Here is a 26,670-nt window from a genome sequence, read left to right on the forward strand (position 1 = left end):
AACAGCCCTTAAGTTCAGCTTACTTATCTCTTGCCTTAACATCTTTCTGCCTCTCAAAATGTCACTGCTGAAATAGTCTCCTTGAGAAAAAGAGTTTTTGGGCTATTTATATTTTCTGAATCAAATGCTTCTTCCTCTGTGCCCAGGTGTACATTGTCAACCAGCAGGAACAGAGAGCTACCTGACTATTTCTTATACTTTAAATGTTTTTCCCCTCATTGATGTATTATATAGCTTTTTGGTCAGTGGAAGAAACCCACAAATCTCTGTAATAGAATTAGCTTGTTGTAGTAAAGATACATTGACAGTGCTCCCATTATACAGTACACTTCTTATATTTACATTGTATTTTCTAGTATGAAGATAAGGGGGGGGGGGGGGGAACCCTACAGATTCTGAATATGGAAACATTTAATTTGAATTTTCCAGAATCAGTAAAAACACCCTTGTCTTTGCAAATTGGTAAATATTTGTTTTGAATTTGCCTTGTACTACCATTTGGTTTTTTACACATAACACCACATCTTTATGCAATAAGAATTAAAAAAAGGGGGACTGCTAACTCTTACAGCAACTCCTTCAAAGGCAATTTAGTACTTCTGTGGGAATGTTTGACAATGCTTTGTAAGGATATGTTTTCTAATCTTTGCATGTGTATGTATGTTGATACATGCTATATTCAAAAGTAAGCATATGGTTTATGTGAAAAATTTCCCCCCACTATTTTAAATTGCAGTAAGTTATGACATAAACAACCAGCAGATTCACTAAGGAAAAACAGAAAGCTCTTTGCAAAGTGAAAACTATCATCAGAGAAATGCTTATTTAATTTCACTGTGGAAATACACTCAGAAAGAAGATACATACTTCTTTATCTCCAAGGACTTCCAAAATATAAATCTTAAGTGGAAAAGCTTATGACCATTTTAACTGTGGTGGTGCTAACTAAGATTTGCAGCAGCAATTCTCACCTCAGCAATCATTCTGTTGGTGTCTCCCAAGAAAAGTAGGTTTAAGGCTTCCTCTTCACTGGTTGCTTCCTGAAGAGACAAGTTTTTCAGATGAATGTTCTGGTCAGGATCTTCCATTATTACGACTTTTCTACATGACAAAAAACCCAACAACAAACACCAAGTCAAAAATTAAAATTAGAGTTGTTGTAAAGCAATCTTTGTTCCATATTTCCATTTTGATTGTGCCTAAAAGGTGACACATAAAACCCAAAACCAATTATAAAAGAACTAGAAACATAAGTAAGTAATACACATTAAAGGAAGTGGTTTGTTTTTTTTACCTCTGTCATTATCTTTTTGTTCCTTTATTATAAGCCTCCACTTAGTAAAGAAATATATAAAATCTATAACTTAGGAAAAGCTTGTTTTTTTTTTTTTTTTTTAATGATATATAGTAAAATCTCAAGAGCAAGAGGTGAAATGAATGATCACAAACAAATAACAAGTAAAAGTTTTTTTGCCATTACCACAGCTGTTTAAGCACAAATAGTATATAAACCATACCATATTCTTGATAAACAAATAGGCATGGCATATTTCAGAATCAACACACCTGTAGCCAAAATGTTTGTAATAACGTTTGTCAAGATTATTTCTCTTGTCATTCTTCTCAAATGGTAATAACTACAAATATAAATTATCCCTTTCTTAAATTAAAAGCAAGCAGATTTTCTTCTTTTCTTTCAAATTCTAAAACCAGAATGATTTTATCTGTTTTCACTGAGGTTACAAATGCTCTTAGTTGTACTTCTTTAAGACTTAAAATTCAGGAAAAGAACATTACATGGCAGTACCAAGGACATGGTAAAAAACTCCAGGAGAGCTACTAAATATTACTGAAACTCTTTTCCACTTCTTTAAATAGCACTTTTACATAGGAGTTTTTTTCTTTTGATCAAGTGACTGAGAGTTAAACTTTATTGGCTTTAATGAGTAGCCATTAGGGTCTTCTCTGTTAGGACATACTGTAGTACCCAACACGGAAGCCAAGTAGTTGCGTCACTGGATTTGGAGAACTGTTAGAGCGAGGAATCTGTTAAAACTGAGGTACACTAATTCTGAGGATGAATGACATGTTCTTCAGGGTGAATTACATGTTCTGTGACAACTTACAACAAGAAAATTAGAACTTTTTAAAGTTAGAAGTTCTTTAAAAAACACTTTCCCGCTTGTAAGTATAGATAATGCTTTATATATATGTATACACATATATATATGTATTTGTGTGTGCATATATATACATACACACTTCCCCCCCATATTCTTCAAGGTTAACCACAAGAGGGAGTATGGGGCTTGAGATTTTCTCTCTAGATAGTCCTTGCATGTTAATTACTCCAAGCTGCTTTAAAACCAGGCTGGTTCAGTTTTGTTCTGCTTTGCTCGTCTTTTTTTCTCCAAAACTGACAGAATCAAATTGAGCAGCTAAGCAGCCTTCCGTTGTATTACTCTTAAGTAATAGAGAAGTAGCTCACACTCTGATGGTCAAAACGTTGGAATGGATATACAGAAATTGAATACATTGCAATACACTCACTATTTTCAAGAAAAAAAACACATGTAAAATTACACAAAATGCTTCTTTAGTAGTCATAATTTTTTTTTCAAGTATGATTGCCTCCCACTTATAGCCCTATTTTTGTGTGGCAAGGTAATAGAGAACTAGTACAGTCCCCCATCCAGAGCATAAACCCAAAAGCATAACTCTGCTCTCATATAACAATGTTTTGATAATGTCAACTTCAATTCTGTCTGCAATCCCATCTGTACATGCATCACATGCTAGAGCCCAGAGTGGTTCTGATTACGTTGTAATGCTTTGAATAATTTTAATATTTTGAAATTGCACAGTAAGCATTGTCTATCTCTTTTCTAGTTCAGGAAAACAATGCTTTTTTACTATGCACACTTGGCACAGTATTAAAACTCCTAAAGATATTTTCAGACTACATATTGACCAATGGTTATAAATAATTTCCAGACAAGGAAGGTATTAGTTTGGACAAAAAGTTCTGGAAGATTATTGTCTTGGAAAGGAGACAGTGGGGACATCACAAACCACTGGCAGCCTCCTATACAGTGGCTTTGCAGCTGTTAGGAGGATTTCCAGATGGAAGTCTAAATTTGCACATCTTGAGAGGCATCTGTCAAAACTTCCTCAGAAAGACATGTTCCTAAACAACAAAACAATTTATTTTATATTGCTAATAAAGTTACTGTACAATATTATAATACATTTCTATAGAATATTCTCTATATTAGTGAAATTTTTACATTTCATAGCCCAAACTTGGATCTTGGAATGGAAAAGCTCAGTTGAGTTATCCATAATGACTGAAAGAAGGCAGAGACAAGGTTTGGTTTTCTTTATAAACAAAGAATCTTTTCCATTTGGCTTAATGGATGGAATTTGTAGCTGACTAGGAAACCTGTAGGATGGGATCAGCCTTTTTTATACTGTTATTAACTCAAGTCCTTCCCTGCATCATCTGAGCTGCTGCCATTAATGCAAGGGAGCCTTACAAACTAAATGCTTTGATTTATGAAATTTCTGTTAGTAGCAATCAATTAAGTTAAAGCTTCCTTTGATTAATTAATATAATCTAATTAATTTGTGTAATATAAAAAATAAAAACTTACAATATTTTAGAAAAAAATGCCAATTTGAAAAATCAAGTTTCCTATGATGATATCTGTCTCTAGGGTTTAAAACTGAAGAAGTTAAACTTTATAAACATTTAAAAATTAATCATAATGATGTAAAAAAATAACATATGAGGATATATACCTTCTATGACAACACGTTAGCAGGATATAGTGATACTACTTCAGCATGAGTAGACCATACAGCCAATAATAAATTTAGGAAAAGGATAAAAGAGAAAAGCAGCAAGCATGCATCTAGGAGTCTGTCCCAAAGAACAGGATAAACTAATAGATAATTATAGCTAATCTTTATGTAAAGTTGCAAGGAGCTTTAGGTTATAAGGAAGAATGATCAAGATCATAATTTTATGTATCATCCAAAAAAAAAAAAAAGAAACCCCCAAAAACTTTCAGACACATAGGTCTCGGAGTACCACATCAGAGGACAAAGTCAACAGTGATTCAAGAGGCAAAGTTTACAAAGCAAATCCACAGTTATTTAACTACCAGCACAGCTTTCAACAGCACAAAGACCTGATTTTCAAGTATAGACCTAGAGCATAATCTCCTTAGCTTGTGAGACATGACAGAACTATGAGATGAGTAAGTATTGGTGCGGACTGTACTCCTGACACATCGTATTGTGATAGGAAATCCTTCCCACTGTCTCCAACAAATTCAACATGTGAGACAGGAAAAACAGTTTGCTTGTTCTATACTTTATGGACGCAGGAGTGTATTGATACTGACTGAGAGACTTGCACATTTAGGAGTTAGGATTCACAGAACGGTTAACCTGAGCAGGTGCAGCTTGTTCTGTGCTTTCAGACCCGTATGGTGCTATAGGATGAATTCAGCCAGGTCATTACAACAAAGAACCTGCAGGCAACTCCCACCTGTCATCACACCACCTGCCGCAAGAAGTTCTAATGAGAACACCTTTTAGAAATGGACCTGTTTTCTTGTAAGGAAATGATATAATAGCTCAAATGACCAAAAGGGAGACTTTCTCTCCACAGACAGGGTTTGTGCTGCTCTGCACAGTATACTGCGATGAAATCTAAAATCCATTCAGGCTCCATCCGATACTGCTGTTCGATGCAGGGTGCCCAGTATCTGGCAGGACACAAGATTTACTTGCCATCTATATTCCTTTTCTTACTCTGTCTTAAGCAGTTACCTTATTAACTTATTTGTCATCAGGCATTTCTTACAGAGATCCAGAAAGAGGCCCTGCACTGTCTTTCTCTCCCCTCTCATCCTACCATGCAGAACAAGGAATCAGAACTGAAACAATGAGATTGGTGGTTCATGTACAAGCAAAACATGTAAGAACTGTTAGAATTTGCAGGCAACTGTAATGATCTTAAACAAAAAAAGTTTGATATTCAAAAGTAAAACTGCCTTGAACTGCACAGCAATAACTTGAACTGAATTAATGTACTGATCTGATGCCTTTAGAGAAGTCACCTTAGGAAAGTTTCAGTGACTTCCTACTGTTTTTTAGGAAACAAATCAACATAAAAACTGGATGGGAATAAATAATATATAATGTATGGTGAAGGTATTTTACACATTTAAATTTGTTTGAACTATAATGAACAAAATCTTTGAAGAAATGATTCAGAACAATTTTCAGTTGTCCTCCCATTAACAAACAGGAAAGCTTAAATTTACAAATATTTGTATTCTCCTAATCTTTAGTATTCAGTACTTTCCCCCCCACCCCCGCTCCCCCCCCACCCCTTTGTTAAGCAGCACAGGAATTACTATACTAGTGGCTTTAACTTTGCATGTCAGTAGTTCACTAACTCTTAAAGCCCTTGGAGGGCAGTGCAGAAACGGAAAGCCGTAAACTCATTTGATGTAGTTAACCAATATTCAGTTACAGATGTTTTGGGTTTTTTTAAAGTTAATATATTTGACACTGACCCCATGAAACACAACAGTTCTAAATGTTACAAATATATATTGATATAGGTATCATTGTTGATGTTTGCAGTTAATTGGCTCTTCGCTAAAAGCGTCTTCCTTTTGTGGAATTGAGTTCATTAATCTATAGTTCAAATAAACTTCTGAAACATAAGCTGGGAGTGAGTTCTCAGAAGATTCAATACAAATTAGCTGGGGTTTCTTTTCTTTTAAAAGTCAGGCAGCATCACACTAAAACTTGTATGTTTCCCTAGGAAAGAGGGCTTTACAGAATCTTCACACAAAAATGGGGAATCATTTATGTTGGATGGAAGTTTAGATTACATTTTCTCCTGGTCACATCACTCCTGATTAATGGTTGTCTGAGCTTCCTGTGAAGCAGCTCCTTGTTGTGATTTCAGCTGGGATAGAGTTAATTTTCTTCTTAGTAGCTAGGGCAGTGCTGTGTTTTGGATTTAGTGTGAGAATATTGTTGATAACACACTGATGGTTTTAGTTGTTGCTAAGTGGTGTTTATATTAAGTCGAGGACTTCTCAGTTTCTCAGGCTCTGCCAGCAAGAAGGCTGAAGGAACACAAGAAATTGGGAGGGGACACAGCCAGGACAGCTGACCCAAACTAGCCAAAGGGATATTCCATACCACTGAACACTGTGCTTTGTATATAAGCTGGGGGAGGAGAAAGGAAGGTGAGGACGTTTGGAGTTATGGTGTTTGCCTTCCCAAGCCACTGTTATGTGTGACGGAGCCCTGCTTTCCTAGAGATGGCTGAACATCTGCCTGCCCATGGAAAGTAGTAAATGAATTCTTTGTTTTGCTTTGCCTGCATGCATGGCTTTTGCTTTACCTAATAAACTGTCTTTATCTCAACCCACGAGGTTTCTCACTTTTACTCTTCTGACCCTCTCCCCCATCCCACTGTGGGGGGAGTAAGCGAGTGGCTGTGTGGGGCTTACTCGTTGCCAGCTGGGGTCAAACCACAACAGTCCTCAACTACGGCAGTTTAAAGGCTGACAATTTAAGATAAAATAGCATTAATTTTAGTTTGCTTTCACATGCAAGAGTGTCACCTGCCACAGTTCAGACAGGTAAAGCAGTAACTTATTTGTTGTCCTGACTTTATCTATGACTAACGATTCTATAATCTCAGTCTTTATTTTTGTGTTATTGCTCAATGCCAAGGAAATTCTTAATTTTTGTACTGCTAGGTTATAACTAGAGTGAAATTTGTTTGATTCAGTATCATGGAATTATATAAATTACAAATACACCGTAAAACAGAAAACCTGTTAGAGAAGAAAGCCTCTTGCACAACTGCAGAGCAAATCTAAAGAGCTTCAGAAAAATTTTCCTGATTTGAGCAGTCCTGCAAATCTTTTATGGAAACAAGAGATGGCAGTAAGAATTCAAATAGTCTTCTACCAGCTGTGTTTTAAAGAAATAGTTTTATACTTCTTGCATGTTTGAAAACAATCATAATTTCCTTGTATAAACACGGAACTCTCTACAGCTACAACCAGAATTAGATTGTCAGTATTAAATTCAATTGTTGCATTCTAACAAGTAAGATTCTTCAAACATATTTGTACTTGCGTATGCTGTGCTTTGGCTACAGTGTCACAAAATTAAAACACTGTCAGCTTTGCATAAGCAAAACAATTAAAATTGTAAACTAAGGCACATTGTATTTGAAGCATTAAGGTATATCAGATTATATCTTCTTTGGGCCACATAATGCTATTACAAGTAAGCATCATGAAAACAGGTTCTTTTCCTGTAAAAATAAATGTTCAATGGGATTCCAACCCCAAACTTAGTTGATGCATAAATATCTGTACCTATTAGAAACATGATCCACATATGTATGCATATGTAGATATATGTATACATATTGATTTATAAACAATTATGTAATTCTATATATGAATCTATATACATTTATATATATAGATACATGAACTACATTCACACATTTGTCAGGAATTTATTTCCAGAAGTTAGTGATTTTTTGTGAGAGCCTCTTCCTTTCTCATCTGGCAGACTCTAATGAAATGATTCAGCAGTATTAAGATGAAAATTTAATAGTCTACTGCAGAGGTCCTCAAACTACAGCCCGTGGGCCAGATACAGCCCCCCCAGGGTCCTCAATCCAGCCCCAGATATTTACAGACACACACCCCCCCCGCTGGGGGTTGAGGGGGGAAACCAAGCAACCGCAGATGACTGCCTGCCACTTCATCCACGCGCCGGCCCCCTGGTTAAAAAGTTTGAGGACCCCTGGTCTACAGAATATAAAATGGCTACATACAAAATCTTGAGTTCAGGAGCTGAGATTCCAAATCCAATCATGTGATGATTAGATGCAACGGGCAATATTTAACACTGTTATTATTTACTTTGCCTTATACAATTTAATGTCTCATTCTTCAAGTATTATCAACAAGTCTGTTGTGCGCTTTTCACAACTTCTGTTACTGTGCTATCACTCAGCGTTTATCCCTTCCATCGAACTGACATCAAAGTCATTAACATAGTTTGCTAGGCAGAAGTACGTATCTTTGATTCAAATTTTACCCCCTTCTTTTGCAAAAATATGGATAACAATATTGTTCTGAAACAATCTGCATATTTTACGAGGCTAACTCATCTTTTGTATACTGTTCTAAAATGACAATTATCTTCAACTCTTTTCTTGTCCATCCTATAGGTTATCCTGTATTTCGCTTCCTACCGCCACATCTTAAAAGGTCTTAAGAACATAAAATTCTCAGAAAAATTGTTTTAAGTAACGAACACCTGATAGATTTTCAAGTATTCGATTACTGTTTACTTATGTGTAACTATTACTAGTCACTTACAAAAATTAATCAAGTAACTAAAATATAGTTCATCACGCAACTACCCTTTCCTGCAATTTTGTTCTCCCTTTTTAGCTCAGAATGACACCATATATTTTTAAACTTTGAATCCCTAAATTACTATCTTAAAAAAATTATATTTTATTGAACAAATACTTTCATACAATGCTAAATATGACCTGTGAAGGTATAGTTTAAGTGTACAGTACATATTTTTCTGACAATGTACTGGAAACAATAATGACCATGTATAGTAAAACCATTAAGCACTTAAGATTAGTTACTCTGCAAAGAAAAATTTATTCTCTCACTGAAACCCACTCTGCAATAGTATACACTATGTAAGTTTACAGGTAATTATGATTATCCTAGTGTGCTTTATCCTTAATTGACAAACAAATTATCTCTCAACGTTTATTTTTTTAAAATAGACTAATACATAACAAGGAGTGGCTCTTTAGGTTAATTGAATCACCATATATAAAATAATTTCAAGATTTTAAATTCATGATTATCAGTAATTATTCAGAACCTAGTTTTAAAAAGTGACGTATTTTTCAGGGCATATGACCACCAAATAACTGTTTTAAAGTTGCATTTAAATTAATCAAATTCAGTTTAGTTCAATTGAGTAATTCAATTTAATAAAATGAATAAATGGAATGAATTAAAATAAAATATTGCAAATAGCTTAATAAATGAAATTAATAATTTAATAAATTTAAATAACTTAATAGCACTAACTTTAATAAGCTGAATAAAAGCATAACAGCCTCTTTTTACACACAGCAAAAAAAATTGCACCTGTAGAAATGGGCACAAAAATTAAACTATTCATATTAGTCTCTGATTTTAAATTTCTCTCTGTATAGCACAGGAAGCAGATAATAAACAAAATTAAATTCCTAAACTTTACCATGAAAGACATCAGTAAATATAGTCCTTATTACAGCAATGTCATAAAGTGATAAAATTTAGCTCCATTTTATAGATGAAGAAAGCAAAGCAATGAGACCAGTATTCAGCCCAGTCTCATACTCTGAGTTTGTCTGCTGCCCTCCTTATGTCTAGACCAGCTTGTTTTCTAAAGAAAATCTTGAATATTTTTTGTAGATATACATCCTAGATACTACATATGGTGTAGAAAACTAAAGCTATATTTTAAGACAACTTGGAAGATTTTTTAAAATAAATAAAATGGGTTTAATATGTTAATAACATAATTAGAAATTTTAATATAAAATTCTATTGATTTTCTGTTATTGCTCCATTGGCAGTTTTCAGCATATTTCCTGCTCTTGTATCAGCAGTGATTTAACTGCTACTTACATGTTTCAGTCACCATCACGTTGAGTGAGAAAGTGGGTTGAGTGGGAAAGTGGTTCCCAGCATTATTCCAGGGCATTTGTAAATCTGGTCAATAACTCATTTATACATATTTACTGTTTTAAGAATAACACATACTATGAACTATTTTTTCAGAAGAAACATAGAAACTAGGATTTGAATTTTCTATACATAAGAACTTTAACTGCACCAAGCTTACGTGTTAATGATTTACAAAACTTTACAACCCTTCTCCAAGTGTTAGTAGGTGCTATTGTCTTTATCAATGAAAAATATTATAACAATCATTTATTTTGAAGTAAATACATTGTCCTTTGGAGTTCCTTGTGGCCTTTTCTATCTGTTACTTACTTTATTTCATTATTGCTTATCCTAGAAAAATAACTGTCCTGGACGAAAAAGGTCTATGTAGAAGCAAGGAGTTTTTCTCCCTACTGTTGCAGGGAAATAGTGCCTGTTAAATGTGTCTCTGCCACACACACACATGTGCATACCACATAAAGAGACAGGCTGTCATGAGAAAAAAAGTATACCTTCAGTTTTCAGTAGCTGCAATAGATCTCTTCTGCATAATATCAGTATCCGTTTTTAACACTTTTACCTTCAGTTACTCCCGTTTAGTTTCCCTATCCTCCATACATAAAAATACAATTTAGACAGTGTCATAAAAATTGAGAAAATAAAGTACTTTGAGTTAATTAACGCTGAGTTCAATAGCACAGTTTCAAAAAAGACCCCCAAAAATGCAACAGGGCACACGAAAATTATTTCTGTTGTTTTTTGATGATTCTCTGTAGTTTCGTTACTTACGGCAAATCTTCAAGTCTGGAGGCCTCATGTCTTGGGTCCAGCAGATCATAACCACATTCATTGTAGATTTCTAAGTAGGAAACATGAGTTGTATACACCTTACTGCTATCCTGGATAAGAAAGAAAGAAAAAAAAAAAAACACAACAGAAAAAAGGAAGAGCTGTAAAGAGATGTCAGAGCTAGATCAGAGGACAAATTCATCACTACAACTTTTATGTTGCTTCCTCACTCTCTTTTTCTTTTCCTGGGTATGAGTTACATTGTCAATTCATGATACTTTTAAGTTTTCTGTTACCGTAAGTATAACATCTCAAGAAGAAAAAGGAAAAACCACACACACACATACACACACACACCCCCCCCCAAAAACCATACACACACACCCATCCAAAAAAAACCAAAACCCCACCATGCCAATGAGTTTAGTTTGGGGTTATTTTATTGGTTCCTTATATCTGGCAAAGTCTTTATAAACTTAGAACATGGCAGCCTGCTTCAGGAACCATGCAACATACCTTTTTTTTTCTTCTACAGCACAAAAAGAATGGTATAAAGAGGTAAACTCTCATGGATAGAAAGACTATGCTTAAAAAAACCCCAAACAACACTAAGGAACAACAACAAAACAAAGATCTACTTTTAGAAACATCAGTGACATACTGCTTTCCACTCCCTTTATCGTAACATTTAATCACTGTATATGATGTTGGCTGTTTCCTGTATTTCTCATTTTTTGTATAATACATTGCCAAATGTAACTTAACACAACTAGGTTTTGCAGACAGAATTTTCTCCTTCCCCAAAGCCAAATCCAAACAACATAAACCTCAAAATAATGGGCTATGATTTCCAAAATAATAATAATAAAAAAATATTAGTCACTACTTTTCAGCAGTATCACAGTAGCAGTTTAATAATCCAATCCACTAGAGTTGTTTTGCAAAATACTTTGAGATAGGAAATGTTCATTTTCATAGACTAGTTAGTTCCCATGGGGTTTTTTATTGATACTGAAAGTTCACTATTTCAAGGTACACCATTTAAAAAGACACACTACGGATGGATGGAAAAAACAGTAAGGAACTGTTCAAACAGGAAGCTGTGGAAATAGAATTTCTAACCAATAAATTATTAAAACAAAGGGCCTGATTTGCTTCTTATTTTGGGCAAAAAGGTTTTTTTCCTTTTTTTCAAATTGCACTGCCTCAGCACAAGTAAGAGCTTCAAAAGTCTTGTATTTTCTGTCTCCGAATTCACTTTCTCTTGTTTTATCTTACTTAGGGTTAGGAAGCAGATGACTCTTCACTGTGTCAGCACTTTCCAAAGCACTGTTGTAGATAAAAGAAATCGAAAAAGTGAAAGGTATGAAAAGAAAGGCAGGTGGAAAGATAAAGCAACAAGAAGAGATGCTTTAAGATGCACCAAGAAAGAAAACATACAAAACAAAGATTTTGAAGCAGGTAGACAGAAATATCCCTGTAAGCATAACTAAATAGAGCTTTTGATCCAAAATCCAGTCTGAAAAAGGAAACACAAAATAGAAAACAACGTCCCATACCTTCCGCAACTGATCAAAAACAAAAGACAGAGTCCTGGGAATGATGCCTCGATCACTGTAACGTTCTGCTCCTCCTGCGATGGTAAAAGTTTTGCCACTGCCTGTCTGGCCATATGCAAAGACAGTACCATTGTATCCTGCCAAAACACTACAGAATAAAAAAAAATGAGAAGATAGAACCAAAATATAGTTAACAGTAATTCCTAATTACATAGAAGCTGTCTTCAGTAATACAAGAATGAACTTCAAGATATGTGCTCTAGATTCAATGGAATTTAAGCTGTCTAGAACTGAAGGGCTTTTTGATGCCTTGACTTGCCCCATTGTTCAATATCATCATTAGTTGATCATATTTATTACTATCTACACTGCCTTTGTATGTTTTTTTTTCTTTGGCTGATGACTTTTTGCTAGGATGGTATTTAGTCTGTAAAAAGACTGTAGATGTCAGGAATTGTGACCATTGATACATTACAGCTAAAGAACCTGGAAATATTTGCAAACAGAAAACTCATGTAAGGATACAGTTATATCAGCGGTGTTTTTTTCTTTCTGAGAATACTACTACACTAAACTAGCAGACTACTGCTAGCTTAGATTACGATATGCAGGAGAATCTGTGCTTGTATCAGTGTAGTAAAATCTTTATTTACTATGATAACACACAAAACCACACTGGTAAAAGCAAACTTTCCTGTTGGAACTGTGCCTGTACAAGCTTCTGTGGAACAGCAATAGTAGCGATGCAATGGCATAGCTTGAAATGATATTTAGACACAATCTTTTTTTTTTTCCTCATCTTTTCTACTTGCAGAAGTGCTTAACAAAACTCCAGTTCAAATATCTTTCTCTAATTCATCGCAACCTCATTGTTAACTTCCACATGATTTCCACCAAACAGTAAATAAGCTTAATGACAGTGGTATAGCTATACACCGTGGAGGAAATGTGGGACTTAGCTGCAGCTGACATACAGCTCAGCAGCCATGGCTAACTAAACAGAATTTTCAAGTTGTGACTTAACAGATTTTTGGTCCTGATTTTGTTCTAAAAGAGAGGGCTGTTAATGCAATGGACAAAAAGCAGTGCCCTAAATTATGGTAATCTAGATTCCATAGTCAGTAAAATTTGAAGGAGCAACTTTTACATACAAATATAGCATCTTTTTTCTTCTTAATATATGGCAAAATTTCTTGCACTGTTTATGACGACAGTGTGATATCTTTCTCAATTAAGTCCCCTTTGACTGGCTGATATCTGAAATGTAAATACAATGTTTCATTTCCTCCTTGATATTAAAAGTAAATTTTCAGTTATCCAACATTTAGAATTTCTATTGATACTCATAGTTCACTATCATGCATTTCCCTTGTACAGCTCTGTCTCAAAAGACAAAAATACTAAAAATCTATTTCCACATTTCTAATTCCATTTCTTGTTAATTATTGTTAAATGCCCTTAACTTGAAAAATATTTTCAGTGCTCTGAGGTTTTACACTTCACACTGACTGACTCTAAACAATGAGGTAAAAATGATGGAGGACATAATTATTTTGAATTTTCACTTGTCTGTAAAAGCAAACAAACACTGTATAAAACCATCAAAAATTATTAAAATCAGAAACTAAGTAGTGATGAAATCAGTTACTAATATTTAGATGGCTAATCAAACCAGAATTCATAGGAGTCTATATTTGACAGAATATATGATTAAGAAATCAGATTAGACTTAAGTTTTTCATTTTCTTTTCACCAGCTGTCAATTAAAAAAAAAAAGCGTCCTAGATTCATCTATCTCAGAATTGTTCTACTATAATTCCAACATCTCCTGACAATATATAAAGCAAGAGTATTTGAAAACAAATAAGTAATAACGAAAGATTTAATTTTTTTATAAAACTTTCAAAAGCAATATCTACTTTGTACTTAATTTACTATGCTTGAAGACCTACTAATTTTGCTAAAGAAAAGCTAGAATTTTCAATAAAAAATGCACAAGAATAAAGTGATAAATAAGCTAAGATTTTAAAAAGTAAAAAGGGGGCAAACAACACTTGCATAAGAGGAAAAGAACCACATATAGATAGCTGCTGGTCTGGTGCCAAAAGAGATGCAATGGTTCTTAAAGTTTATTTAAAGGCCTGAGTAGTTGCCAAATTGCTTATTTTAATCCATTATAGTAGGATGTCAGAGACAAAACCAGAAATACATTGAAAGCAACTACACTGAACATCTGTTTCTAAAGATCAAAATGCCCGAAGACAGAGTATATATAGATTTTAGATTCCAGATGTTAAAAATCAAAACAATTACTATTGTAAAACACCTCATTCATCTATCTTAGGAATTTCTAGTGCCCACTGTCACAGTATGTGGAAGCTGAAGCCAGTAACACATTGTCAGAATGTAGGGGGTATCAAAAGAAGCTCAGAAATGGCAGATTCAAAACAAGTGAAGGGAAATGATTCTTCATGCAAAAGGTAGTTAAACTGTGAAACTCCTTGCAGTGGGATATTTTGGGTGCTAACAGTTCACACAGGCTTCAGTAGAGATTGCACGAATTAGTGAAAAAAATTCTCTCAGGACTACTAAACACAAAGAAATTAGAAAGTCTCTAAACTATGAACACCTAGAGGTCAACATAACACTTGGGGGAAGTCACTTTACATGCATGCACTGTTTTGTTTTCCCCTAAACACTGCCTGTTAGTCCCAGTCAGAGATAGCATACTGGGCTAGCTGGAACTTTTGCCTGACCCACCACAGTTACTCTTCTGTTTTTACATCCCTGCTCTTTGGCTGATCCAGATCTGGCATTTCGGGTTGTTAAGTTTTATTACTCCTTCTCTTCTTTAAAGTTGTTGAAGGTATATATTTTCAGCTACTGTGACGTGGCTCCTGCAGAAAAGTATGTTTTGCAATGTGTCTAAAAAAGCGGTAAAGGTGTGGCTGCAAACTATTAACTTGAGGTCCCTGTACTTCACAGAAAGCTGTTGATTAGGATCATCACATGTGACAGACATTATGCTGTCAAAACAGCTACAACAGTCAGTGCATTTTCTTTGTGTTATTTTACTCATATATTTCTTAAATGTATTGTAGGGCATCAGCACAGCTCTGAACGCTTTTCCAGAAAACACTGAAAGTTCAGAAAATGTGAACATATAAGTGGCAATAATGTATTCCCAGAGTCCAATGTAATTACAGGTAATATTAACATTGCATTGCATAGATGCATTATGAAAGTGCTAGTCATGATTCCACAGTTGAATTCCACTTTAAAATCCAGGCAATCTTTTTTATATATAATTATACATACATGCATATATAATTGCATCCTTTCCATATTTACAGCACTCATTTCATTCAGAGTGTATTAAAACTAACAACCAAGCCTATTTAAGAAAAGCCTGCTTGAGATGCTAAGGAAGCCTGTAAGGGAAGAAGACCACCAATAACGCCAGCGAAACTGGTGGCAAAGCCTTCAAAGAGTGAAGCACAACCCCACGAAGACAGGATGGAGAATAAATTCCCTTTCTAACAAAACCACCTTTATAAGAGACGAGGGACTAGGAGTTCAAGCAGGACTGATGGAGCTCCTTTGGCTTAGAAGCAAGCTGAAGACTATGATCTTACCTCCTGAAAAGAGTAAATCAGAAGACACACCAAAAAAGAAAAGTCCCTACTGTATCAGCTTGTTCACAAAGAATTAAACGCAACAGAACTAGAGCTTATATGTGTACACATATATGCTTATGACAGACAAATTTCAAAACTGAAGATGTGTAACCATCAGTCTGGATATAATATTCTGAATATTAGTCAATATCAGTTTTGAAGGTCTGTATGTGATAAAGTCTACATGGATTATGTCATAAAATCCATGCCTGATGTTACTAATTTACACTTCTTTTAAGGAAATTCTCTTGGAATCAATGGGAATACAGGATTTTTTAGCAGCAAGGCTTGTGGAGAAACTCTTATCATAGCAAATACTTGCTATGCATACTTTGCTCTTTTTCCAGTTTTAGGATTTTCAAGTCAAAAATAAATACCAAACTTAATCAATGTAATTTTAGTTCATTGTCCCAAGGCATTTTACACTGAAACGGTAACAGTATATGTAGGTGGACCAGTGACGAGCACCTAATCAATAAATCAAACCAATATCTATTTACTCAATACTCAGGAAGTTTAAGGTACGTACGTACTGTTTTCAACCTAAGATGCACAATCTCTTTAGGAGACTGAAAACATATAAAGCTTCATAAGCCTTTAGCCATTCGCAAACTGCTATTAAAAAAAAAAAACAAACAGTAATCTACACTGCAGAAATACCCTTGTCAACATGAAGCATCTCTCAGATGCTATGAGTTAGTATAGTGAGTAGAAAATCTGTGCATTCTCCCTTTCATCACAAAAAAGTAATTGCAATAGGTACCTAAAAAAGTTGAAAATACCAATTACAAGATGACAAAAAGAGAATATTTTCTAAACAGCATCCAGCAAAACAATCCTTGAAGATGCAAATTAAGTCTGCAAGTTAAAGCTGTCCCCAACAGTAGTGGAACTGATTCTCTACTGGGAAATGTGGTAGAGAATCAGCAAGTCTTTTCTGCCAATTCTGCAAAATCTACTTTGCAAGATTGCAGTTCACCCAGCCAAAATCTGCATCTTTGCTCTTCAGATTGTCTGAACTAAAATCCCAAACCTTTGTTAAACTTAGCATTTGAAAGTACACAGGCTGACATGGTTATTGACGGCAGTCTTGTAAAGACTTTAAAATCTACATACATAAAAATCATACACTAAAGGGATATTTTCAGTCATGTTCCATCATCAGTGTTATCAGAATATCCAGAAGCTTGCATTTATTTTTTTTTCTCCCAGGAAGCTGAGTTTTGGCATGCTTAAGGAGACACTTTGTTGAACAAATTTTCTCTTTACTGCTTCAAACAAAACACATCAAAGACATATAATCCAAGGAGAAGCTTTGCTGAAACGATTTTTCATGAACTTATGCAATGTTGTATAGCTCCCTGCTCAGAAGTTCACGGACTACTTCCAGACAGATTAGCTAAAATGTTGCTGAAGAAATCTGTCTCCAGTATATCTTAGCAAAGTTACTCCTATTATGATTGTCAGAGTTCCTGGAAGGCTGCTTTTTTTTTTTTTTAATAATACCAAGCTCAGTCAAGTCTACTACAGAGAAAAATAAGGTTTTAAAATATGACTAAAACTTGTCTGCATTTGTACATTTGTTTCACAGCATTAGGAAATTCAGAGACTTCATTTTCCTTACACACTATAACATGCAGGCATATATGTATAATATATTGTGACAGGCTTAGCTTTTATAAAAAGAAGAGAAAGTAATATTCATCACAAGCCACATAAAGCAATCTTTACATAGTAAAATACATATCAATTTTACCTACAAAAATATTAAGGGCTAGCTTTAAACCAAAGAAATACAGAAAAATATATACAAAAAGTCAGTTTCCAACAAATAATTTGTTGTTTCAGCTTTGCTTCTATTACTTTACAACCAGGTATGCCGTATTCCTATCTGGAAAATACGGACCAACTTAAATGTGTAGAAGAAAAACCAGAGTTGTCATGTGCATGAGCAGTAAATCTGAGTTGTTGGACTTTGTACCTGTGAACAAGATTCATTGAATATGGACAAGTGTCATTGGCCTGAACCTTTGTACATAACAAATCAAATCTTAATATTTTAGATTTAACTTATTAAGCCACAATATTAGGATTTCCCAGATTTTGTAGCATAATTAATAATTGTGTCAATACATATTTTTAAATTGTATATTTTTGTGTTTCGGTAAAAATACATCTCATCAAACCATATGAAGACTCACATATCACAAAGCTGTACATAAAAAAAAATGTAATGTTTGCTGGATATATTAATTTGAAATTGAACCATGCAAACCCTTGTGGCTATATTTACATATGTTTGCTGTAACTAAAGGTGCGTTGGATGATAAATGTTAGTCTTGGTTTTTTTAATCACAGTAAGAAAAGTCAATTAAAAGCAAGATATTGGTGAGAAAACATCATGGTTACCTGCTAAGTATTCTGAATACATTCACAAGTGTTTATGTAATAAGCAGGTCTGTTTACTAAAGTTTGTATCATTAAACAACCTGAAATTATACAACAAAGGTTTCCCTTAGTGGAATAAGGCAGAGGAGGAAAATACACACAGAGAAAAGAAGAAGGAAATAGTCATAAACCAACAAGAAAATTTTAACAATAGCTAATATCAGTTTTAATGAAATAACAACATTAATTGCAGGCAAACAAGCCCAATCCATTAATAAGTATCATTTTATTACAGTCCTAAATCCTCTTTATCCTTTTATTCTGCAGTATAAATTCTAATCTAATTATATGCCAAATTAAAGAAGATTTTAACACAGAAAAAGGTTAGATCTGTTCTCACATTTTACTCAAAGAACTGAATGCTTCTTTTCTGCTTAAGCACTCAAAAAATATTGATGGTTTTTAGAAATACAACAGCTTGTACTTGACCTTACAAACCTAAAGAACAACATTTTTTAAACACAAAGAAAATATAGACCATGTCCTCTAGATTGCATAGAATTGAAAGTATACCTTTTCCAAGCAACAAATAGTTTGAGCACACAACTAAGGAGATTAACTTGATCACACTGCTATATAGATCTAACCATATATTGTGACAGCAACATAATTTATCATGATGTGTTGGGATAAACCAAAAATGTTCAAGTTTTACCTCCAAGCTATGGCACAGACTACCAAGAAATCTCCCAAATGACAATCTTTGAGACAGAAATTGCAATACTTTCAGTATTTTCCTGTTCAGAATATTTAAAAACAAAAAAAACCAAAAAAAAGCGCAAAAACTAACCCACCAGAGGTTTAGAAAACACACTGAGAGTTCTCCACTTGCAAAGTCCCATTAACTAAGACCATGAACCAAAGCCTATTTAAGTCAATGACCACCTTTAAAATAATTTCACTGAGTTTTAGGTGTGATCCAAAGTTTGGGACAATTTGATGCAGATTTTTTGCTGGTGTAAATGCTTAAACACACTATAGTTTTTAAACATGCCTGCATGTATCAAAAGTACTTCTAAAGTACTTCTAATACTTTATGAACTCCCAACATACATTCTACAAACCATTTTTTTCTGATTAACTTGGAATACTCCTAATACTTCTCTTGTTTCAGAGAAGAGACATAATAAAGCAAGCTGCAAGCTGAAGTAAATGTTTCTTGATTATTCCACTTTCAGTACAACCTTAAAACTGTTTAATAACCGAAGTACTGTCATGTAATAAGTATATAAGCTTATGTAATGACGTTTGTTCAGGAAAATAAGTTTTGGCTTTATAAAAAATGAATTCTAACATGCTTTCTCTTCTGCCCTTTAGACTTTGAGAAACTGATGGAAAAAAAATTAAATGCTTGATTGAAATAGCAAGGGTTCAATATTTCAAAAATTCCCTTACCAGTTGTAAGACAGTCATAAAAAAGATCCTCACAGTCCAGAGACAAAAACCTGTTAATATGAAATTGTCATTACATGTAAAGATTTAGCCAGTAACACTGATGAAGAATAAAGAAATGCTGTTAACAGTATAGCTGCAACTATGATGGTCTAAAAGTAGAAGTAAACCCAGCTATTTAGAGAGAGGTAGCATCTTTTATTAGACTCTCTAGTATAACTGGGGTAAAACAGGACTAGGCTCAGGGCTTTGGTGGGTTACTGGTGTTTTGGTTACATTAGAAAGACCCTGCCTCTTCCCTCACAAACTTGCTAAGCAAAAGGTGTCACTACAACTTTGTATAAATTATCAGGCGTAGGACAATTATTTCTAGTATGGACTCACATATGAATGTAGTTAAAGGAGAGCAATGCCATCTGTTTTTTCCCCCTCAAATTTTCTTACTCAATTACCAGTTAACTTGCACTTTCTAATTTATTCATAATTAGTGGCAATTTAAAAGTGTGCATAGTGAGAAATTAACTTTTTCTTTAAAAATCATTTTAGATTTCTATTTAAATAAATGACTGTTACAGAGTTATGTGCTGGCATTTTCAGTCACTCAGCTGACTTGCCTCATGCCTGAAAGATGTCTAATTCCTAAATATAGAGTGTGATACAGAAGCATAACTCATGCAAGCAATTCCTTTTTAATTGATAGATAACATTATGTTTACAACTGCTTAACATTCCTCAAGTGAGAAATTCCTCAACTGAGAGCTAGACTATTTATGGTTAGTTACTACAGTTTAAAAAATCATTCAGTACATCGTCCTTGAGTATCTGAGATAATATAAATAGTGGTATAAAGCCCAGTGACAGTAGACAGAGGTTGGAAGCAGACTGAGGTTGTTTTGTGGTTGGTTTTTCTGGCTACATTTTGTTTTAATTTCCAGTGAAGATCATTTGTTCTATTTAAAGTTTAAGGACACAGAAATTTTCTTTTGCTTCTGTGTTCATTGTTAACATGACTTCAGGGAGGCTTGTGCCTACGTGTAATGAAGAATTCCGCTTCCTCTGCTGCTACACCAGTTTTGCTGAGTCAAACAGAACAAGCAGAAGTTACCATCAGAATTGGCAAAAAAAAAAAAAAAAAAAAAATCAACAAAAATCAAACTCTCCTCTGAGTTCTGTATCCAGTTTTGAAATCCCCAGCAGAAGCAGCATGCTACAGAGAAACTGGAGTGAGCCTAACAGAGCCAAGCTGGTTTGGACTGCAGCACGTTACACACAAAGAGAAGCCAAGGGAGGTGTTTTCTGTGAACCTGGAGAAGAGAAAGCTATGCATGTACCTAATTACCACCTGCCATTATGCAATGGATCGTTACAGAGATGGACTCAAACTCTTCTCAGAGGCTTACAGTGGTAGGACAAGAGGCAGTGAACATAAGTTGCAAGAAGGGAAATTCCAAGAGGGTACAAGGAAAATGTTCTTCATGATGAGAGTAGTTAAGCCCTGAAACAGGTGCCCAGATGTGTTGCGGGATCCCCATCTTTGGATATTTTCAGTTCTCTACTGGACAAGGGCCTGAGCAACCTGATCTTGAAGCTAGACCTGCTTTGCTCAGGAGATTGGACCAGATGACCTGCAGAGATTCCTCTGACCTAATTATCCTAATTTGTTGGCAGTAGGCATAATTCACATAGAATCATCAGCAAGAGAAAGTAAATAGTCCTTAACAATCCCTGAGAACATGCTACAAACTGCTACAAATCCTGCTCTGCTTCAGACTGGTCTCAATGCATCAGTTTTATAACCACCAATGACAGTCTCTCTCAGGGAAGTCAGAGTGCTCCGATTCCTTTTGTGTTACTCCAAACTTCATTATGAAAAGGACAGAGAAATAGAACCTTATTCTCAAGTTTTTTACATTGGCAGGTATTACAGACAATGTGGAAATCTTGTTCCAGCAATTGGTAAATGAAACTTATCCTGAACACCAAAAGCCATCACAGCAACAATGAGTATAAAGTCTAGGCAGAAAGATTTGCTTGTTCTGACACTTAATTCCTATTGCAAGACATAGTTCCCAATCTTCAAAAGGATTAAAGATCATTTAAATAGATACATTGAAGACATATGTAATTTTTAATATTTTTTTTTTTTAAATGAAAAAGTTCAAAGTAAGTGGTTTTACGAAGTTTATAATAAGCATAAATAAAACATATCTAGAAAAGAGGCCTTATTAAGTAAGGACTAAATTCTCTGTGTATATGTAGATAAGAGAAAAACCTGGAAACAAGAAACAGATTTCAGCTTTAAAAATTAATTACTTAGACTTTGTTAGATTATTTCAGCTTCATATTATTATTTTGATTTGAGTTCTGACACCATCATTTAAAATGATGGTAACAAATGCGTGTGGTTAGAACAAATATTCAATAACTGTTAAAATACCAGACTAATGAAAAAAGCAGAAAACACACCAGTATCTTTGATCATGGGAAACAGTCAGCCCTCTCCTCATCTCAGGTCTTGTTAATCTGAAATATTTTACCCATGTCCCTTACTTTCCTTCTTTCTATCTCTGAAAACCTCAATTTACAGTTATTTTATTAAAAATAAAAATAATCAACTCAATCCTAGAAAAAACAGCCCTCAGACATGATATTTAAGATTAAAAGAAGGAAAAATGTCATTTGCAGGATCTGGAAGATAAGTTTTCAGGAAAGATTTGTCTTTACAGAGACTCAGTATTTAGGTATCTTCTATCATTTGGAGCTCAGATTAAAGTTTATGTTAAATAAAATAAATCATCTCAGTATGACTTTTTTTGTTATGCCTTTGCCAGATTTATGAAACAAATCTAATCTCAAAATGCCTCATCTTTCAAAAAACACCACCAATTTCCAAATTGCATGTAACTTTTCCTTGAGAGCTTAGTGCAAGCAGGTTTCCTTAGAAATTTCAAAAGGGCTTTCCTAAAAGAATAAGTTGTAACACAATTTCTTATTTTAACTAAAAACTGTAAATATATTTAGAATTTCACCAGAAGCAGTGCAGAAGGTGACACAAAGGTACTCTGAACCAAAGCTATCAAACTGTAACCTATAATAAGCAGCCTTCTTGAACAACTCTAAACTGTGCAATCTAAGTCAAAATAAACATGAACTACTAACAGTAACTTAAAATGAAACATTAATGAAGCTCTCACTTTTTATTATGTCATAATTGTACTCACTTCCAGGAATAACTGCTAGCATTACTGCTCTAATTTCTCAATTTAGGGTAAATTTTAAGCTACAGTTGTTTAAGGCTGACATCCAAAAAAAATGTGTCCTTTTACTATATATAGATTCCACAGGTCTTTTGTGCCCAAGTCACAAAATTGTGCCCAAATCACCACATTAGTAATAATGCAGCTGTGATGTGAGGTTGCCTGCAGGTGAGCCAAGCCACTACTTCCCACACTGTCACAAACATAACCAGGTCAGAATGGATAATTGTTCATACAAATATTTTGACCACATTTTCTGTAAGAGTAAGCAGCAGAAAAAAAAAACCAGAAAAGAGTGAAGTACTTTCTGTATTACAGATGTTAATTCTTAGGATAAACACAGCACACCAGAAGAAACTAAAATCTGCAGCAGTAAGAGTACTAACGTGAAGACTACGAGATCTTTCAAAAAAAATGTTAAGTCATTGCCATTAGGTTTATAAACAGCTGAGCTGTTTCTTATTTGCATGATACTTCTGAAGATAAAATATTTTCAGTATTACATTTTCATAGACAAAACACTGGCCATATTAGAATTGAAAACAAAACTCATCCAAAACACTAACATTTTCTACTCTTAATTTCTAATTGCATTCATCATCATAACACTAATATTTGAAGCATTATAAGAGTAACCTTGTTCTGTTGTTAGACTAAAACAATGCTTAATTGTTAACAAACTGTAAGAGATGGATGCTATTTATTTTCTGTAATTTTTGATAGAGTTAGTTTAGTGTTGCTTCTTAAAGATCAAGTTGGCTTTGCACAGAAAAAAATCACAAGAATATATATTTAAAAGGAAAAGCATAAAGCACAAAGAAATGACAAAAAGAAACCATGTAAGAGATGGCTTAAGCATTAACAAAACGTAATAAAAAAAAGCAAATCACATGGTTATAATGTTTTGCAGAGGCTGGCACTTCTGACTGAAGAAGAAAATTAAAGTCTGGTGCCTCTGAAACCACAGGCAAGATTACAATTTAACTGGACTTAAAGAGGGAAAAAGTAGTGGCCCAACATCAAAGAAAGCACACTTAAAAAGAAAAAAAAAAAAAAAACAACAACCAAAAAGTTGCCTCCAATTCCCACCCATCCAAGAAAAAACTGGAAATATTTTAGAATCCTGAACATTGCATTGTTTTTGGTTTTAAAACGACATTGCATTGTTGTTTTTAGTTTAAACAATGTCCAAGATTTTTCTTCTGAGCATTCAAGTTTGTAACTGAATTTTGTCATGACTGTAAGTATGCATGGCAAAGAGCCTCAAAATGTTACTGAACTATTTCATTGATACTTTGCTGCTACTTTCCTTCCCCTGGCAATACATAGACAAAAACCATTCCCTTAGTAAAGTGACTCCAACAACAGAACTGAGTACATTTTCAAGTTTTCCCTTGCAATAGAATGTTGACTTAAAAAGAAACAAAAGAACACTTTGCTAGGAAAAACTGTGGTCTTCCAGAGTAACAGGGCAATTCTTATTCCCTAATTCCCACAATGGAAAGGAAAACTGAGTCATTAACTATAGAATGAAATACGTTTCAGGTACAGTTCAGGACTCCTTTAGCCAAGGAACCTCATGACTATGAAGACATTTTGAAATACATGTTTTACCTAAGAAAACATAAAAATCAAGGAAGAGGATGAGACACAGGAACATACTTCAGGTATTGGCTACTCTGATATAAAAACACAAGCAAAATTATCCTTCAGTATTATCAGTAACAACACAAAGCTTATATTCTAATTGACATTTAACACAAACACTCAGAGTCAAAATAGTCTTGATTCAGTTAAGAATGATTTTATAAATTGATTTTAACATTAAGGACTCAGCTATTTGGAGATAACTGTATGCCTAAACACCACTGAATTTAACAGCATTTCAGCACTTTCAAGCACTTAAAAATAACTAAAAATCAAAAAACTTAAGTCTATGTCATGAAGCAAATCAATTTATAAAAATCTTTTATCAGCCAACACTGAAGTAAAGGAAAACAATATAAATTCCTGTTCACTATAGCACTGTATAGGTGAATTATTCAACTCAAAAAAATTTCTGTATTCTAGCAAAACACTCCAAAGGAAAAGAAAAATATCAGTCAGTCTGTTGCTAGTTAGCTTTGATGCTCCAAGTTCTTGTTGAGGATAGTTCAATCCATAGTACGTAACAATGAGATTTTAACCCTTCTCTTTCCAAGCACAGTCAAATAAGATAAAGAACTTTTTCTGCAGTTACCATTAAACCCAGAAATATTTAAAGTTAAGTAAATGAATTAACCTGAAGTTATATGTTATAAAGTCAGACAAGCAAAGAAATCCCTTCTGGGTGAAAGAAGAATATAACAAAAAATTTATAAGCATATTTAACTTATTCTAGTGAAATTTCAAATTCACCTGGTCTTCAATTTCACTGTCAATTATTGTCCTGCTTTATGTGGGACTTTTAAGAAGAAAATAGAGAGGGGAAAAATAATCAAGAAAACAAAATTCTGAAGAGCTAGCTATATTTTTACTTCCAAGTAACAGTTTGAGAAGGACTACGTATCCAGCTGAGGATGTCTGTTTTCCTACAGTACAGAACACATGACAGTGCAATAGACCTAAGAATAACTTGCAGAATCATAGCTTAAATCAACAGATGGGTCAGACAATGAATGAGAAAGAAGTTGGTAGCTAAAGTAATACTTCTCAACTTGCTACAAATTTGGATTCTGAGCAGTAAGTTTGATAAACAAACAAACAGTATGAAGAAATTCTACTTCCTCCAGTGCAGGATTTTCTCCCCCACTAAAACCAGTACTAACTTCAGCAATGTGGGCATAAACTGAGCAAAGAGAATGGCGTATTGGAAAATCCACCTGGTTCAGAGTGGCATTCAGTCCACACAATGAACGAAGAGTGCTTCTACGTCGGTCTTAAATGCTTGCCTTTGCAAACTTTAAAACATGAGCATTGTTTGATTATTATATGGAGGAGAAAAACAAAAACAGTGCCAAAATATCTGCCTTGCACATTAAGACAAAAATAACAAGAGCAAAATTTGAGAATATCTCCACAGGTATTAATTCAAGAGTGTCCTTAACGTAATGAAAACTAAACGGGGGGGAATAAGATTTTCATTAGGTTTACCCCTTCACGGAACAATATAGGGAATACTTTCCTAAGGCAATGAAGTGAGCTTATAGTATAGACAAAAAACAAATTAAACATGGATTTCTATGCCTATGAAAGAAAAAAGGCAACAGTAGCAGTGTTATTTTAGGAGTTAAAAATGGAAGCTTACCATACATAAAATTCTCAGGAGTTTATTGCATATCTCCTAGATTCAAACATGTCAGTCTTTAGAAAATTAAAACATCAATTCACTTTTATGGCAATGAGACAAACACTTGCCAGCTCTCCTCCAAGTAGTACAATGAAAGCTATTTTTGACCCTGTGTTACCCCGATTACTTGCAGGATCAACAACGTACCATTCTGCTACTGGTTTGGCAATGCTGTCAAAAACCACATCTTGTTTTGCCTCTTGATCAAAAATTTTCTGAAATCTGAAAATATTAAGCAAATAATAATTGCTTAGAATCTTAAAACACTACTTGATTCATACAGTTTTGTTTGTTTGTAATAGTCAATGTTTACATCATTAGGCTTACATAACTTAGTACAATGTTTTCCCTGTAGTCTTAACCACAGCATGCTGTTGTGCTATTGTACATAAATAGGCTGTACAC

The 26,670-nt window shown here is 34.2% G+C and overlaps 1 protein-coding gene across 1 annotated transcript in view; it reads right to left on the reverse strand.

The window, feature by feature from the left end:
* The window catches only part of KIF6 (kinesin family member 6), a 157,830-nt gene that overhangs the window by 127,201 nt on the left and 3,959 nt on the right, over positions 1-26,670 (reverse strand). Inside the window, 4 exon segments of the mRNA XM_040612049.1 lie at positions 972-1,101; positions 10,605-10,714; positions 12,164-12,311; positions 26,413-26,487. Coding sequence (XP_040467983.1) covers positions 972-1,101; positions 10,605-10,714; positions 12,164-12,311; positions 26,413-26,487 — 463 coding nt within the window.

Source organism: Falco naumanni, chromosome 12, assembly GCF_017639655.2.
Source record: "Falco naumanni isolate bFalNau1 chromosome 12, bFalNau1.pat, whole genome shotgun sequence".
In the NCBI taxonomy this organism is placed as follows: Eukaryota; Metazoa; Chordata; class Aves; order Falconiformes; family Falconidae; genus Falco; species Falco naumanni.